An 18945-nucleotide genomic window follows, 5' to 3' on the forward strand; every position below is an offset into this window, starting at 1 on the left:
AAAGGTCAAAGGTCAGCTTGACTGTGACATCATCATGTTTTAACGTCATATCTCAGGAACAGAAGGGGAGACATTTGGTCAGATACTGAATTGGTGACTCTAATCTTGAAACTGTGCTGATTGTATAGATCTTCTGTGTGTGAAGCATCCATGTTTTCACTGACATGGATGGAGACTGTCAGAGACACTGGACTGGTAAAACTATGATGTGGTAATTCATCTGTATATGAAATATCAGATTCAGCCTCCCTCCCCCGCTGTAATAAATTTCCTACAGTCCCTGATGTATTTTTGGAGCTGAAATAAAATCGAAGATTGCTGCTGTGAGCGTTTTTACACGACAGCACGGACAATTTGACTTTGAAGGTAGTTTCCAGGTAGAGCCAGATGGTCAGGTGTGTACCTGGCAACGCAGACGAGGCTGCTGCGTGTGTGTGTGTGTCTGTGTGTATGTGTCTGTGTTCTCCAGCTGAACACTTTTCTGTTTTCTCTTGTTTTTTAGGGGAAGAGTTTTACGAGACATCTCCCTACGAGCCGATTCATTTCTCAGAGGAATTCCGACATGCCTCCATCATCTCAGGTACCGCTGCGGTGTGTGTGTGTGTGTGTGTGTGTGTGTTTTGGAGCAGATTGAGCCGCCTGACACACACTTATCAAGGTTGCAGCAGCAGTGAGTGATAGTCTCTGGGATGTTGGGGGGGATTACCAAGAAGAATACAAATCTCGGTGGCTCTCCCGCTGATTAAGATGAACTGAACGGCTCTCCCCATCTGTGAGTGTGTGAATGAATGCGTGTCTTTGTAATTACGACTGTGTGTGTGTGTGTGTGTGTGTGTGTGTGTGTGAGAGAGAGAGAGACTTCAACTGAAGCGTCCCTTTCATGAAAACCTGTTTTCCTTCCAAAATTCCCATGCACTGCAGCACATTTCTCATTATTCTCAGGGCAGAGAGAAAACCAGTGTGTTCATTTTTCATTATGTTTTTATCGTCCATATTGTCACATACACGTCGGTATCAGACAATGTGTCAGACATTAAAGGTTCCAGATCACCAGAACAATATATTGGCATTGCACGTTTCTGCAAACCATGAATACATAACATATGTATCGTATCAACGTTTCTAAAGTGATGTAGCATACAAGTATAACCACTGCTCAAGACCAACAAACAACAAAACTAGTTTGTGTTTAAGTCATTGCTGGATTTTTAGCAGCTGTTTAGGCCCCAAATGTGAGTGTTTCATAGTGTCACGTCACTGTTTTAGTTACAGAGACATCGCTGCTTTTCCTGCTGGGATTGTGGCTCAATGGAGTCGGCTTCCAAGCTGCAGACCTCAGTTCCAGGCCAACAAACAACAAAACTGGTGGTGATTTAGTGAGTCATCACTGTGTTTCCAGCGGGGATTGTGCCACCAAAACTGGGTATTTTAAGCCAAACATGAACATTACTGTACCAAGTGTTTTTTGTGCCTAAGGCTGACCTCACAATAACCATCACAAAATATCAACCAAACCAGTTGTTGTTGGTTACCCTTTTGCAGCATTTCCACCACCAAACCTGGGTGTATGTCTTCGACTTGTCCCTGCTTTTCCAGCAGCTTTTGTGTCACCAAACATGAGTGTTTTATCCCTAAACATGCTGTGTGTTCTCACACTACCACATTATTTAGTATGGCAGGAAAATATTTAGTATGTCCCAGTATATATTTTGTCAAATGCAGTATGCCAAAAATACCAGGATGTTCTGCTGTATACAAGACAGCATGGGTTTCTGGCTATTCCGACCCACAGTGCTCCGCCCATTTGGATGCAACAATGAACTAACTGGATTTTGTTGAGCGTAGGCCAAAGGTCAAGGTCTCTGCGACCTCCTCTGTCTCATTCTTTCGAAAGTGTTATCTTATGAGGCTTATCTTAGGTATCTTAGGAATGCCTTGAGTGAAATTTTTGTTTTACAATTTGGCACAAATGTCCACATGGACTCAACAATGAACTGAGGACATTTTGGTGGGTAAAGGCCAAGGTCAATGTCACTTGCCGCCTCTTTCTCGTAAAAGCAATATCTCAACAAGCCTTGAGGGAATTTCTTCAAATTTGGCACAAACATCCACGTGGACTCAACATTGAACTGATTAGAATTTGGTGGTCAAAGGTCAAGGTGACTGTGACTTTGTCTGTCTATTCTTGTGAATGCAACATTGGACCATTCTGGTCAACGTGATATCTCAAGAACTATGTCAGGGAATTTCTTCAAATTTGGCACAAACGTCCACTTGGACTCAACAATGAAGAATTTGGGGTTCAAAGGTCACTGTAACCTCACAAAATAGAATTTTGGCCATAACTCAAAAATTCATATGCTGATTCTGACCAAACTTGACACAAATGTATAAGACCAAAGACATTTGGTCAGATACTGAATTGGTGACTCTAATCTTTAAACTGTGCTGATTGTATAGATCTTCTGTGTGTGAAGCATCCATGTTTTCACTGACATGGATGGAGACGGTAACCTACAGCCGTCGGGCATTGACTCCGGTTTCTGACTGCTGTTTCTTTCACGTCTACAAACAATTAACTTCTTTGGGAGCTGCCTTTGTCACAAACACTCACACCCAGCTCCATATTCACAAATACTCTGTCACGCCTAGCCTTTCCCTCCAATCAATTTGCAACACTCTTGTCTGAAACATACTTTAATGTTCCAGTGCTCTTTCTTCTGCCACTGCTATTTAACACACTTCTGTATTATCCTCTTATCTCCCCCTCCCCCTCCCCTCTCGTTTCCTCTTTATCTGCTTGGAGCATTCACACACTCCCTCACTGTGAATCTTCACATCATGCTTTCAGATTCCAGTCGACAGGTGATTTGAGAGCGGCGGACACACTGCAAACAGATATAACAAACACAGAACACACACCCTCCGCTGCTGCACATGTATGAGCAGCGGTGTGGGGACTGATGTGGTGTTTTCTGGCGCTGTTATAGGTCGGATATTGGAAATAATTGAGATGTTACACGGCACCTGCACGGCTGCGCTCTCTGAGAGGGAAAGATACGGGGAGAGAAAGTGCTTTTGAAGTTGCATTGGCTGCAGCTCTCCTGCTTTGACCATGTTTGTACTTGTGTTGTGTTAATCTGAGAGAGCAGAACCCAATTTACAGAGCTGCGAGTCTATTTCACAGCTGTTTGACCACACACACACACACACCCAGAGAAAGTGTAAATGACGATGTATCGCTCGGGGCTTCTGACATTTAAACACTCCTCAGAAACGTGTGTGAGGCGGACACAGACGCAGAGTGAGTGAGTGAGTGTGTGTGTGTGTGTGTGTGTGTTGTGCAGCAGCTCTAATGTAGTATGACCAATCAGTGGACTGCTGATGGCGTGATGGAGAGCCAGGACGAGATGGAAACATGTTTAGGCACATGGAGTCAGAGGTTCTTCAACCAAAGAAAGAAAACGACACTGAGTGCAGGAATGCATCGCTGCCTTTTTAAATATATATTCACATATATATTTATAAATACATCTGTTACTTCTATTTTCTACATGTCTGTTCTTTACCTCAATTTGTTGCCTTGTTTTAGCCGTCTCCCCTCTGTCCCTGAGTTATGACTGCTAATTCTAATTCTTAATTTTCCTGCATTGTGTATCTTTATATCAATCAAATATGTCATACATTATTAGGATATTAAAATAAATGATTGAAAGAATATAAATGCTGTATTCTCAACAGACTGAACCAAACCAATCGGCACATCGTTACGTTTCTACAAACCATGGATATGTTACATTTGCACGTTGATATGTTTTGGTTTTGTTTGTTTCAACAACGCTGTGGTCAACATGTGGTTTGGTTTGGGAACACAGTGACAGGTTGCTACAAAACACCCATGTTTGAAGTCTAAAACATAGCTGCAAGCACAGTGACAGGTTGGCACAAAGCACACATTTGTTGCCCTAAAAAGCTGCTGTAAACACAGGTTGCTTCAAAACACCCAAATCTGATGCCTAAAAAGCTGCAGGGAATGAGATGATAGGTTGCTATTAAACACCCATGTTTGGTGCTTAAAAAGCTGCAGGAAACACAGTGACAGGTTGCTACAAAACGTCCCAAAAAGCAGTTAGGAACCGAGTGACAGGTTGCTATAAAACACCCACATTTAGTGCTTAAAATGCTGCAGAAAATTTAGTGACAGGTAGCTACAAAACACCCATGTTTGATGTCTAAAATGTCTAAGGAAATCTCGTGACAGGTTGCTACAAAGCACCCATGTTTTTTGTCTAAAAAGCCACAGGTAACACAGTGACAGGTTGCTACAAAACACCCATGTTTTTTGTCTAAAAAGCCACAGGTAACACAGTGACAGGTTGCTACAAAACATCCAAAAAAGCATATAGAAACCGAGTGACAGGTTGCTATAAAACACCCACATTTGGTGCTTAAAATGCTGCAGGAAGTTTAGTGACAGGTTGCTACAAAGCACCCATGTTTTTTGTCTAAAAAGCCACAGGTAACACAGTGACAGGTTGCTACAAAGCACCCATGTTTTTTTTTTTAAAAAAGCCACAGGTAACACAGTGACAGGTTGCTACAAAACGTCCAAAAAAGCAGTTAGAAACCGAGTGACAGGTTGCTATAAAACACCCAAATCTGATGCCTAAAAAGCTGCAGGGAATGAGGTGATAGGTTGCTACTAAACACCCATGTTTGGTGCTTAAAAAACTGCAGGAAACACAGTGACAGGTTGCTACAAAACGTCCCAAAAAGCAGTTAGGAACCGAGTGACAGGTTGCTATAAAACACCCACATTTAGTGCTTAAAATGCTGCAGAAAATTTAGTGACAGGTAGCTATAAAACACCCATGTTTGATGCCTAAAATGCTTCAGGAAATCTCGTGACAGGTTGCTACAAAGCACCCATGTTTTTTGTCTAAAAAGCCACAGGTAACACAGTGACAGGTCGCTACAAAACGTCCAAAAAAGCATATAGAAACTGAGTGACAGGTTGCTATGAAACACCCGCATTTGGTGCTTAAAATTCTGCAGGAAATTTAGTGACAGGTAGCTACAAAGCACCCATGTTTTTTGTCTAAAAAGCCACAGGTAACACAGTGACAGGTAGCTACAAAGCACCCATGTTTTTTTTTAAAAAGCCACAGGTAGCACAGTGACAGGTTGCTACAAAACGTCAAAAAAAGCAGTTAGAAACCGAGTGACAGATTGCTATAAAACACCCAAATCTGATGCCTAAAAAGCTGCAGGGAATGAGGTGATAGGTTGCTACTAAACACCCATGTTTGGTGCTTAAAAAGCTGCAGGAAACACAGTGACAGGTTGCTACAAAACGTCCAAAAAAGCATATAGAAACCGAGTGACAGGTTGCTATAAAACACCCACATTTGGTGCTTAAAATGCTGCAGGAAATTTAGTGACAGGTAGCTACAAAGCACCCATGTTTTTTTTTTTAAAAGCCACAGGTAACACAGTGACAGGTTGCTACAAAACGTCAAAAAAAGCAGTTAGAAACCGAGTGACAGGTTGCTATAAAACACCCACATTTGGTGCTTAAAATGCTGCAGGAAATTTAGTGACAGGTAGCTACAAAGCACCCATGTTTTTTGTCTAAAAAGCCACAGGTAACACAGTGACAGGTTGCTACAAAACACCCAACTGCTGCCTATAAAACCGTCATTACTGAATGAATATCAGAAACACTCTGTTTTATTTTACAGTTAATGGATTGTTCCTGTTCTTGGGTTGTACCTGAGCTTAATGAGGTCACCATCAGCTCAGATACACTCGGCATCAGATCAGTGCGTCCAAGGTGAACATTAATATTCAGTCAGAACTCAGCAGGAGCTAAACTCATTAGCATGTTGTTTGTGTCCTCGTGGTTCTCAGATGCTCTCTTAATCAGACACAATCACTTCACAGTTGATGACCAGGACTCATCACTCCTCTGCTCCAAATAAATAACTCATCTCCCTCATTTCTCATCTCAGTTTTCATCTTTTTAAATCTGCATCCATTAAAGAGCTCCATGTGTCTTCAGCCTCAGAGACGACACGTGGGTCGTCTTTCATTCGCTCGTCCACAACTGAAAACCTCGTCACGAGTTCACAGAGGCTTCAGCTTTTACAATCCTACTTTAACATGATCAGATGAGTTTCTGTTGGAGAGAAAGGGAGACAAGGAAAGGAGAAAAGAGGAGAGGATAGGGTGGAAGGAAACAGGATGAGGAAATAAAGAGACAAAACAAAGAGATGTGGAAAAAAAACCAACACATACAAAAAAACCCACAGATACATACAAGACATCATAAACACCACAGCACGAGATCCATGTTTACACTGTCACTATGAATCATGGGAAAGAAACGAGGAAACACAATGACACGACATCAGCGGTTTGAGTTTGTTTAAAAAACCAACAGCAGATACGAGAGGAGGAAATGGGGGGAGGAAACAAGGAAAATATGAATAAAGGAGGAGAGGGAAGGATAGAAAAGAGAGGAAGAGTAGAGGAGACAAGGAGGTGAAAGAGGAGGAAAGACAATAGAAAAGGAAAGACGAAGAGGAGACGAAATAGGAGAGGAAACATGGAAAAGAGGGGAGACAAGAGAGGACAAAGACATGAGAAAGGAGACAAGACGAGACAAAAGGAAAGAAGGAGAGGAAATGTGGAGGAGACAACAGAAGACAAGGTGAGAAAGGAGAAAAGGAAAGAAGGAAGGCAAGGAAACATGGAAAAGAGAGGAAGAGTAGAGGAGACAAGGAGGCGAGAGAGAGGAGACAAGACAAGAGAAAAGGAAAGAAGGAAAGCAAGGAAACATGGAAACGAGAGGAAGAGTAGAGGAGACAAGGATGCGAGAAAGGAGGAAAGATTAGCGGAAACAAGAAAAATAGAAAAGGACACAACGAAAGGACATAAGAGGGGAGGACAGGAGAGAAGGACACATTAGAGGAGATATAGTAGAGGAGATGAGAAAAAAGGAGAGAGAAGAAGGAAAGAAGAGAAGGAAGGTGAAGAGGAAATGTGAGACGAGAGGCTGCAGAAGCAGAAAGCAGAGCAGAGGAGATAATCTATCCACAGGGGACAGAACAGTAAGACGCTTCCTACTGACACAGCTGCATCAGTGTGTGTGTGTGTGTGTGTATCGTACTGTAGATTCAGAGAAAACAACATGAAGATCTGTGTGTGTGTGTGTGTGTGTGTGTGTGTGTGTGTGTGCGTCATTTTGTGTATTTCCTTATATTCCTACACTCTGCTGTCACAGTGAAATGAAACGTGTGTGAATGCTGCACTAAATAAAATAACGTACAGTCAGCTGACAGACCAGAGGACACTTCAACTGCTTACAGTCTGAACACCTGAAGTGTTTTCATCACTTCACCTTTAACTGAGACTTTACCTACTGTTACCACTGACACGTGTCCTGACAGTTCGGCCTACGCAGACTTCCTTACTCTTTTTACTTCAGCATCAAAAACTGCTGCTGTGTGGTGCACCTCATACCACTGCTGAATTTTGCCTCTGTGCAAAGCAGCAGGAAACGCAGTGACAGGTCGCTACAAAACACCTATGTTTGGTGCCTAAAATGCTGCAGGAAACACAGTGAGAGGTTGCTACAAAACACCCATGTTTGGTGCCTTAAAAGCAGCAGGAAACACAGTGACAGGTTGCTACAAAACACCTATGTTTGGTGCCTAAAGAGCTGCAGGAAACACAGTGACAGGTTGCTACAAAACACCTATGTTTGGTGCCTAAAGAGCTGCAGGAAACACAGTGACAGGTTGTTACAAAACACCTATGTTTGGTGCCTAAAATGCTGCAGGAAACACAGTGAGAGGTTGCTACAAAACACCCATGTTTGGTGCCTTAAAAGCAGCAGGAAACACAGCGACAGGTCGCTACAAAACACCTATGTTTGGTGCCTAAAGAGCTGCAGGAAACACAGGGACAGGTTGCTACAAAACATCCATGTTTGGTGCCTTAAAAGCAGCAGGAAACACAGTGACAGGTTGCTACAAAACACCCGTGTTTGCTGCCTAAAAAGCAGCAGGAAACAAAGTGACAGGTTGCTACAAAACACCCATGTTTGCTGCCTAAAATGCTGCAGGAAACGCAGTGACAGGTTGCTACAAAATACTCTTGTTTGCTGCCTAAAAAGCAGCAGGAAACGCAATGACAGGTTGCTACAAAACACCCATGTTTGGTGCCTAAAAAGCAGCAGGAAACGCAGTGACAGGTTGCTACAAAACACCTGTTTGGTGCCTAAAATGCTGCAGGAAACACAGTGACAGGTTGCTAAAAAACACCCATGTTTGGTGCCTAAAGAGCAGCAGGAAACGCAGTGACAGGTTGCTACAAAACACCTATGTTTGCTGCTTAAAGAGCTGCAGGAAACGTAGTGACAGGTCGCTACAAAACACCTATGTTTGGTGCCTAAAGAGCTGCAGGAAACACAGTGACAGGTTGCTAAAAAACACCCATGTTTGGTGCCTAAAGAGCAGCAGGAAACGCAGTGACAGGTTGCTACAAAACACCTATGTTTGCTGCTTAAAGAGCTGCAGGAAACGTAGTGACAGGTCGCTACAAAACACCCATGTTTGGTGCCTAAAGAGCTGCAGGAAACGCAGTGACAGGTCGCTGCAAAACACCCATGTTTGGTGCCTAAAAAGCAGCAGAAAATGCAGTGACAGGTCGCTGCAAAACACCTATGTTTGGTGCCTAAAGAGCAGCAGGAAACGCAGTGACAGGTTGCTACAAAACACCTATGTTTGCTGCTTAAAGAGCTGCAGGAAATGCAGTGACAGGTCGCTACAAAACACCTATGTTTGGTGCCTAAAGAGCAGCAGGAAATGCAGTGACAGGTCGCTACAAAACACCCATGTTTGGTGCCTAAAGAGCTGCAGGAAACGCAGTGACAGGTCGCTACAAAACACCCATGTTTGGTGCCTAAAGAGCTGCAGGAAACGCAGTGACAGGTCACTACAAAACACCCATGTTTGGTGCCTAAAGAGCTGCAGGAAACGCAGTGACAGGTCGCTACAAAACACCCATGTTTGGTGCCTAAAGAGCTGCAGGAAACACAGTGACAGGTCGCTACAAAACACCCATGTTTGGTGCCTAAAGAGCTGCAGGAAACGCAGTGACAGGTCGCTACAAAACACCCATGTTTGGTGCCTAAAGAGCTGCAGGAAACGCAGTGACAGGTCGCTACAAAACACCCATGTTTGGTGCCTAAAGAGCTGCAGGAAACACAGTGACAGGTCGCTACAAAACACCCATGTTTGGTGCCTAAAGAGCTGCAGGAAACACAGTGACAGGTCGCTACAAAACACCCATGTTTGGTGCCTAAAGAGCTGCAGGAAACGCAGTGACAGGTCGCTACAAAACACCTATGTTTGGTGCCTAAAGAGCAGCAGGAAACACAGTGACAGGTCGCTACAAAACACCTATGTTTGGTGCCTAAAGAGCTGCAGGAAACACAGTGACAGGTCACTACAAAACACCCATGTTTGGAGCCTAAAAAGCTGCAGGAAACACAGTGACAGGTCGCTACAAAACACCCATGTTTGGAGCCTAAAAAGCAGCAGGAAACACAGTGACAGGTCGCTACAAAACACCCATGTTTGGAGCCTGAAAAAGCAGCAGGAAACACAGTGACAGGTCACAACAAAACACCCATGTTTGGTGCCTAAAAAGCAGCAGGAAACAAAGTGACAGGTCGCTACAAAACACCCATGTTTGGTGCCTAAAAAGCAGCAGGAAACACAGTGACAGGTCGCTACAAAACACCTATGTTTGGAGCCTAAAGAGCTGCAGGAAACACAGTGACAGGTTGCTACAAAACACCTATGTTTGCTGCTTAAAGAGCTGCAGGAAACGTAGTGACAGGTCGCTACAAAACACCTATGTTTGGTGCCTAAAGAGCTGCAGGAAACGCAGTGACAGGTCGCTGCAAAACACCCATGTTTGGTGCCTAAAGAGCTGCAGGAAACGCAGTGACAGGTCGCTGCAAAACACCTATGTTTGGTGCCTAAAAAGCAGCAGAAAATGCAGTGACAGGTCGCTGCAAAACACCTATGTTTGGTGCCTAAAGAGCAGCAGGAAACGCAGTGACAGGTTGCTACAAAACACCTATGTTTGCTGCTTAAAGAGCTGCAGGAAATGCAGTGACAGGTCGCTACAAAACACCTGTTTGGTGCCTAAAATGCTGCAGGAAACACAGTGACAGGTAGCTAAAAAACACCCATGTTTGGTGCCTAAAGAGCAGCAGGAAACGCAGTGACAGGTTGCTACAAAACACCTATGTTTGCTGCTTAAAGAGCTGCAGGAAACGTAGTGACAGGTCGCTACAAAACACCTATGTTTGGTGCCTAAAGAGCTGCAGGAAACGCAGTGACAGGTCGCTGCAAAACACCCATGTTTGGTGCCTAAAAAGCAGCAGAAAACGCAGTGACAGGTCGCTGCAAAACACCTATGTTTGGTGCCTAAAGAGCTGCAGGAAACGCAGTGACAGGTCGCTACAAAACACCTATGTTTGGTGCCTAAAGAGCTGCAGGAAACGCAGTGACAGGTCGCTGCAAAACACCCATGTTTGGTGCCTAAAAAGCAGCAGAAAACGCAGTGACAGGTCGCTACAAAACACCCATGTTTGCTGCCTAAAGAGCTGCAGGAAACGCAGCGACAGGTCGCTACAAAACACCCATGTTTGGTGCCTAAAGAGCTGCAGGAAACGCAGCGACAGGTCGCTACAAAACACCCATGTTTGGTGCCTAAAGAGCTGCAGGAAACGCAGCGACAGGTCGCTAAAAAACACCCATGTTTGGTGCCTAAAGAGCTGCAGGAAACACAGCGACAGGTCGCTACAAAACACCCATGTTTGGTGCCTAAAGAGCTGCAGGAAACACAGTGACAGGTCGCTACAAAACACCCATGTTTGGAGCCTAAAAAGCAGCAGGAAACAGTGACACATCGCCACATAAAATCCATGTTTGGTGCCTAGAATGCCACAGGTCACACAGTGACAGGTTGCTACAAAACACCCATATTATATGGGCAGGAAACAGTCATCACTTTCATCAGTAATTTTTTCACCACATTAAGTCATTATTGTGCACCTGGAATGACACATTGCTTCATTTTATTACAACACTGATTCCAGTTCCTGTTCCAGTTACTGACACTTCAAACCCTTTCAGCTCTTCATCTTTACAGTGAAGAGAACTTCAGCTCTTTCAGCACTTCTGCTCTAGCTGCCATTCTTTCAGTGTGTCATAGTATTTTGACTGCCACTTCAATTCTTTCACTATTTCAAACATATTAACTGCTGATTATTTCTGTACTTTTCTCCAGACTTGTGGTCCCTCACACTTCTTCAGCTTCAGGGTTCATGAAAAGATCTCAAAGTACATTTTGCTGCAGCTTCCTGCTTCAAAGTCACAACCAAATTAAAACATTACTTTTAATCTTGTTAATTTTGTGTGAGAACACACTTGAGGCTCTTCGGGGATTACCAGCGATAAGTTAAAAACTGAAGTCAGTCCTAAATGTTTCTGGCAGCCGCTGAAGACAGGCTGAAGTGAGAGTAATGACTCGTCCTCTGTGACGAGTTTAGCAGCAGCTTGTGGGTCTCGCTGTTATGACGAGACACTTTGTCAGGCTGAGCCGAGGTGGGAAGACAAAGACGGTGATAGACATGAAGACAAACAGGTGACACGCAGAGTCTCTGAAAAAAGATTTAATGTCTCCAACTTTTCAAAGATGAACGACGTCACGTTTTTACGTTGACTCAGCTGCCGTTTGTGCACTTTGAGGTCAGATTTTAGATGACAGGACAAAGTTATAGAAAGTATATGAAAAGCAAGATTTAGTGAGAAAACTATTTGATTTGGATTTTAATGGACTAGATTAGGATTAGCTCTGGATTAGGATTTGGATAAGGATTAGCCTGTTGCTACTTGAATGCAGTTTCAGATTCATATAATTATGTTGTCTCTCTTGCTGCAGGAGAGTGTCCAGTGAAAACTCCGATATGGTTTACACACTCTGTAAAAGGAAAATGAATAAATGAAAATTTCTTGGCAACAAACTGAGATAAAATCTTGAGTTTTAATTAAAGCTTTTACTGCTTTTAATTTGTCAAAGTAACTTAAATCCATACGCTGTGTCCTCACTTTTGTAGTGTAATCATTTATTGTGTTGGGGTTTATTCACAAACAGTTCGTACGCACAAATCTGTGCTTAAACAGTGTGTACGAACGCTTGAGTAGAAATCTGGGATTCATTAATATTTTTTTACCTGAATGCACCTAGAGAGAATGATAGCAGCTTTCAAAACATGATACATATGACATGTATGTATTTGGGTGCATTTCTCTTCATAGAAAAACAAACGAAAAACATTTCTGAGAAGACTTGGAGACCGAGCGTTGATCCCTCCCTCCTCATCCCCCCATCCCTTCATCCCTTATTCCCTTCATCCTATCCCTCAGACCTTTAATCCATCATATGCAATAAACTTTTCTAAACCTTGATCTTTATTGGCCTGGTCTTTGCTGGTGAAATGGTTGTCACAGACCAACGTATCCCCATACAACGGTTCGTATAATATTCTACGTATCTGCACCATACGAATGACGTTACATCCTTAACAGTTACAGTTACATAATTAAAGTTACTGAGGTTAGGTTTGGGAAAAGAAACATGGTGAGGACGTACCTGAGACTGACTCAACGTTCACAATACTCCCGGCAAAAATCAATTTTTTTGACCCCTCGACCCCAGCCTGCCTCCTTACTCAGGACTGCTTCCTTGTTTACTGCCGTCAGCGCATTGGTCACGTGATCGCAGCCTTTCAAAATATGTATGTGGATTTGAGTGCATTTGTTTTTGTAGGAAAACATATGAACAATCAGTGAGACCAGCCTGAGCTCTGCAGGAACCCACAGACCTGCAGCCGTACGTTCTGTAAGGTTTTGTTTTCAAAGGCGAACCTCTCGTACGGTCTGTTCCAGGTGCTGTGACACAAACGTTATTACTGTTTGTTTCAAACTGAGCGAGCAGTCCTCCTGGACTTCCTGCTAACCGGAGAGAGCGTCTGGCACTCCTTCAGCGCCTTCGGTTCTTCTTCACGTCTTCCTCCGTTCTCTCAGTCACAGCCCGGCCTCTTTTCCCCTCCTACTCCCCTTCTCTTCCCCCGCTCGCTGACGCCCACTTCCTCCCTCCAGTTCTGCTGTTGACCTTGTTAGATCGTGTCTCAGTGGTGTATACTGTATATGTGTGTGTGTGTGTGTGTGTGTGTGTGATGGAGAAGGGACAGCCGAGCACACAGTGTTTTAATAAAACATTATGTGTGGTTGGATATGTGTGTGTGTGTGTGTGTGTGTGTGTGTGTGTGTTGTGTGCACACCCCAGGGCAGGGCTTTGTGTGTTGATCCTGTTGAAGCTGTGTGTGAGGAAGATAACAGGACGACCTGGGGCAACTCTCTAATTGGCCCGCTCTCCTGCCCCGGATACTTTGCTCTCTTTCTCTCTATATATATCTGTTCCCTTTCAAACGCTGCCCTCCTATCTTCCTCTTCTTCTTCTTCTCCTCTGTGCTGCGAGGTAGCCAGGCGATGCAGTAAAGATGGAGGTGATGATGCGGGGAGGCGCCTCGGGTTGAGAGGGTTAAACAGTCTGACACTAATGAAAATATCACACTGATGAAAAAAGGAAACGTGTCTGTTTGAAGACGGTTTTGTATCCAGCTTGTGTCAACACACAATTAGTGCGTCTCCTCGGCGCCGAGGTTTAAATCTGCTGCTCTGCTCCGCGCTGCTTATTTTTAATTCATGAGGCTGTTTTCTGTTGTTTGTTCACGGCTCAAGTCGTTCAAGTGAAATTAAAGAGTAACTTTTTTTGGAGTTGGTAAATGTCACATTCTGTACGGTCTCTTTATTACACTGTGTGTTGATCCTGGCGCCGATCTATGGAAGTTATAGAGAGCTGAGGTGAAACAGGAAGTTACAGGTTTTTGTTCCAGAGGGAGAAAATCCCACTGAAGCTGAAACACTCAGCCTTCCAACAGAGCCTGGACCCAACAGTTTGATGGGTGTCTACCTGCTGGAATGAAGCAGCTGTGTGTGATTCTTCAGCTGCAAACACACTGATGCAGCGTCAAGTGGCGCCCCTCACACACACCGGACATGTTGCACTGCAGCTCATCACCAGATGACCACGCAAAGTTATCACTACTTTTACTGAAAGATCTGTACATCCTCCACCTCTGCATGAGCTTCAGATCATGTGGACAGCGTCTAATTAGCGTTGATTTCTCACCTGTAGAGCTGATCTCCAGAGCTGTGACTCAACAGGAAGTATCTTTCTGGCCATTGTGTTTATAATGACGGGACTGTGGGTCGTTTAGCTCGAGATATTTCTCAACCTCAACAACAAGTCTCTCCTCATCCAGTCTTCATCACACACGAGACACAGCAACAGCTACAGAGTTCTCTTCATACATCCATGGTGAGGAGAGGAGTCGAGCTGCTACAGGAGCAGAGAAAAGGAGCTGCTACAGGAGCTGGTCTGTACAAGCAGAGAGCGAGTGAGGCAAAAGTGCATTTAATCCAGGGGGGGTGAGGCTGGAAATAGGACAGTGGCGTGAAGTGCCGCACGGCGGTGTGTCCAGAGTGCTGACGCCGCCGGTGTGGGGTTGTACATTGAAAGTAATAGGGGTGTAAAAACCGCTGTGTTCAAATGCACATTTAGACGTCAGAAATTGTTCTGTTAACAAGAACATTTCTGACGTCTTAAGACGTTTAGGACATTGAAGCTTCCATGTCATGTTGGTTGGTGTCAACATACCCGCCCCTTTTTGATGTAGCAACTGCGTTGGCCAATGTGGGTTCATGTTAGTGGGTATGTTTTGGCTACGCACCTATCACCTGTCTTCTACACACTTTATTTGGGACAGTCCATTTTGTGCGGGGGGATAAATTCAATCCTGAACTCCTGGTGACTGAAGACAGCGAATGTCCTCTGGAAGCTTTTAACGTCACTGTGGCCATAACGTACCACAGCCTGTGTGTTTTCATCCAGTACAGATTGTAACAAAAATTCTCCATAAACACAAACATGGTGTCTTACTAAGAAAAACTGAGCTTTGCTTCCACTTTAATCCCCCATGATACCTTGCGTGAATTATAGGTGCAGCTTATGGTGCTGAACCAGAGCCAGTGTTTTCCTATGGTAATGGTAGGCTAACAGTATGCTAACAGTATGCTAACTGTATGCTAATCCTCTTTTCTAGAGCGATTTGGAGATAAAACACGTGGAGCACTCCACCTGTTACACCTCAGACAACATGACATAATGATACCTCTGTCGTCTCTGACAGGCGTCTCAAAGCATTTGTTTTCCTTTTTAACTAAGCATGCTAGCGATTAGCTCACCTTGCTCACTTAGTGTAACAGAGCCTGAGCTAGCTTATAATAAACATCTACTCCTCAAAGATGATTTATGATAATAAATAGACAGTAACACACGAGGCAAACATTTAACATAACTCTGTTTTAATTCTAGCTCCATGTAAAGTGAATAAACCTGATGTTTACAAGCTAATGCGCCGCTCGTCTACCAAGGGAAAGATGAAGCTGGATTCAGCAGCAGACTTCAGTAATATAAGGAACATAAAGTCGTAGTAAAACAAATGACTTCAGGTATTCATTCATATGGTTTGAAAGAATCAAAGCAAATCACTAACACCAGCCAGCAGCTGCTTGCTCTGCTGCCGTTCAGCGGCTAACAAGCGGAGCTAGCTGCTAACAGCCACCGCTGCAACTAACTCCACAAATCCATTCATCAGCTCCACCATCCACAGTCAGACACACACGGCTGATTATTTACTGCTGAGTTACAGCTCACAACTCGCACCAACCCAAACATCCTGGTGCAGACTATTTACTGGAGTTTACCAGCCTGACGCTCATCAGACATCTGAAGATCATTACAAGCACAGCCGCTCTCGGCTTTCAACGTCCGATAGGCCACCACGAATATTTTCATCATGTCTCATCAATTTGTAGCTCATCATCGTCTTGTTTACGTCATGGACAAAAAGGTCTTTGACAGCAGTTTTTTAAACAGTTTTGTTGTTTGTTGGTGTTGAACAGCATTCTGAAGCTTGGCGTCACACCATCCACCATCCCCTCCACCATCCCCTCCACCATCCCCTCCACCTCCTGACAAAGTCAGCTCAGATACTATGTCACTTTAAAAACAGTGATATGAAAAGTGTTAAACTTACAAATGTAACGTATTCGTGGTTTACAGAAACGTACGATGCCAACATTTCCTTCTGGTGACCCGACCGCACAAACATGTTTTTAACTCGAAAATTCATTCCTGAATGTGACCAAAATTCACCCAAATGTCTGATAGAATAAAATGATGAAGTGATAACGGTCGAAGGTCGACTTTACTGTGACATCATGATATTTTCTGGCAGTTAATTTGTGCCGTATCTCAGGAACAGAAGGAGACGTTTGATCAGATACTGAGTCAGTGACACTGATCTTTAAACACACACCTGTGTGTGTGAAGCAGCCGTACCTGAAGCATTGTCTTCTGTCATGGCTAAAACTCTGTGGCCAACATAAACACATACGAGGACTCTGACTGTCTTTATGTTTCTCTGAATGAACTTACTCACTGTGCTGAATTTAATTCTGTCTCTGGATGTATTTATGCTAATGCAGCACTTCCTGTCAGATTTACATACACTTATCTGGCAGAGTGCAAACAGCCTTCAAGTTCCACACAAGCATGGTGAGGTCTCGTGCTGCAGCGATCTGAGCCTGATAAACTCTCATTAACCTGCACAGAGCCGCTGTGAAGTCTTTATTCTGCAGTCATTAAGACGTGCCTCAAACTGTAACACACAGCTGCACAGAGCATTAAGCCGAGTGTGCTTCCAGCAGTGGAAGCCTGCTTCATTTCACACAATCAATAAGCCTGGATGTGAGGAGGTGTGTGCTGCTCCTCCGAGACCAAACATGCTCATTTAACTGACTGCATCAAGGCAGCAAACACTCAAGTGGCTGGAGAGTTTATTTATGGGCTGGAAGCACATGTTTCCCATCCGCCCCTGAATGCATCGTCAAATGTTGTGCATAACAAGTGGCCAACGAGCCTCAGTGGTGCTGAGCTGCCTTCATTTAGCTTTCTGGACATATGCAGTTAAATCCTTGTGCATGTTCTCTCACTGTGCCGCCTGACTCCCAATCTCTGTTTGAACGTGCGCGCTGACAATCTGCTGTGTGCACTTTATCTTTGGCTTCTGTCAGGAATGAAGATGTAGATATTCCAGCAGAATATGACTGAATGTGAGCGACTCTAAACAGTACATCATATCTTTAAATGAAGCACAGCAGTCGTTCTGCTGCAGAGATCCTTCGCTGAGGGGGAAAAAAATCATGACAGAACCTCTCAAACCAACAGACGGAGTCACAACAGCACGGGTCATCATTTATCTATTTGAGGATTTTGTCCTGACTTCTGCAGCTTCTCTACACTCCAAAAGTGGTTGTTGTGTAGCAACCTGTGTGTGTGTTTCCTGCTGTTTTTTAGGGCACCAAAATGAGTGATAGCGCCACAAAAAGCAATTGTTTTTTACAGAGACATAACTTTGTTTCCAGCAACTTTTAAGGTACCATCTATGGTTGTTTTTTAGCAATACATTGCTTTGTTACCTGCAGATTTTTAGCCCTCAAACCTGTGTTGTTTTAACCAACTGTCACTTTTTACATCAAAGATGGCACCACAAGATGCGGCTCTTTTTTAGAGAGACATAGCTGTTTTTCCAGCAGCTTTTTAGGCACCAAACATGTTTTGTTTTTTTAAAGGATCCAATGCTGTGTTTCCTGCTGCTTTTTAGCCCCCAGATGTGGATGTTTTTCAACATAGTTTATGCCACACAGAGTTTTTTTCTGCAGCTTATTAGGCACAAACATGGCAGTTCATTTAGCTACCTGTCACGGTTTTTACAGCAGGATTGTGCCATAAAAAAGCAATTGTTTTTTACTGAGACACTGCTGTGTTTCCATCAGCTTTTAAGGTACCAAACATGCTTGTTTTTAGCCATCTGTCACTGATTTTACAGCAGAGGTAGCACCACAAGTGTTTATTAGCACTGAACGCTGTGCTTCCAGCGACTTTTCAGCCGAGACATTGCTCTCTTTCCAGCAGCTTTTTAGGCACCAGATATGGTTGTTTTAGAGATGCATCACAGTTTTTTCAGAGAGGATAATGCCACAGAAAGGGGTAGTTTTTACAGAGACTTTGCTGTGTTTCCAGTCGATATTTGGCTCCCAAACACGAGTGTTTACTGAAGCCCCGTTTCCACCGAGCAGTACGGTTCAGTTCAGTTCAGTTCACTTTCTGTCTCCACAGTGTAAAGTTGTGGATGGTCCCAACAGAAGCGTTCCTTAGCGTCCCCATGTTTGGTCCCCCCTCTGTTGGGGTACCTAGCACACAGATCTGGTACTAAAAGGTGGAGCTAGAAACCCTGCAGTCTGATTGGTCAGTAGAGGACGCTCACTCTGGTTTTATGTAACCTCTGTTCATACATCAGTAAACTACAACTATAAAATGAAAGAGAAAAAATAACTTCATTCACTGGGCCGACTGCCGGCAACTTTTAAGGTGGAACGTTAACTTGTAATGTTACTCAATGCATGAGTTGATGACGTGAATCCATCAGCACACCTTAAATTTCACTGTGACAACTTTGACCATCACTTTAGTTTTTATATGACACACACTGGTTGTTTATTAGCAATCCACGGCTATTTTTATCAGCGGCTTTTTAGGCACCAAACATGGGTGTATTTTAGTGGCCCATCCCTGTTTCCCCAGCGGGGATAGTGCCACAGGAAGCAGTTGTTT

The 18945-nt window shown here is 43.8% G+C and overlaps 1 protein-coding gene across 1 annotated transcript in view; it reads left to right on the top strand.

Moving 5' to 3' along the window:
- Positions 1-18945, top strand: part of gfra2b (GDNF family receptor alpha 2b) — a 188506-nt gene that overhangs the window by 76589 nt on the left and 92972 nt on the right. The window contains exon 3 of the mRNA XM_033647315.2: positions 503-580. Within this exon, the coding sequence (XP_033503206.1) occupies positions 503-580 (78 nt within the window). The remainder of the gene's footprint in view (positions 1-502; positions 581-18945) is intronic.

The sequence above is a fragment of the Epinephelus lanceolatus genome, chromosome 19, assembly GCF_041903045.1.
Source record: "Epinephelus lanceolatus isolate andai-2023 chromosome 19, ASM4190304v1, whole genome shotgun sequence".
NCBI lineage: Eukaryota > Metazoa > Chordata > Actinopteri > Perciformes > Serranidae > Epinephelus > Epinephelus lanceolatus.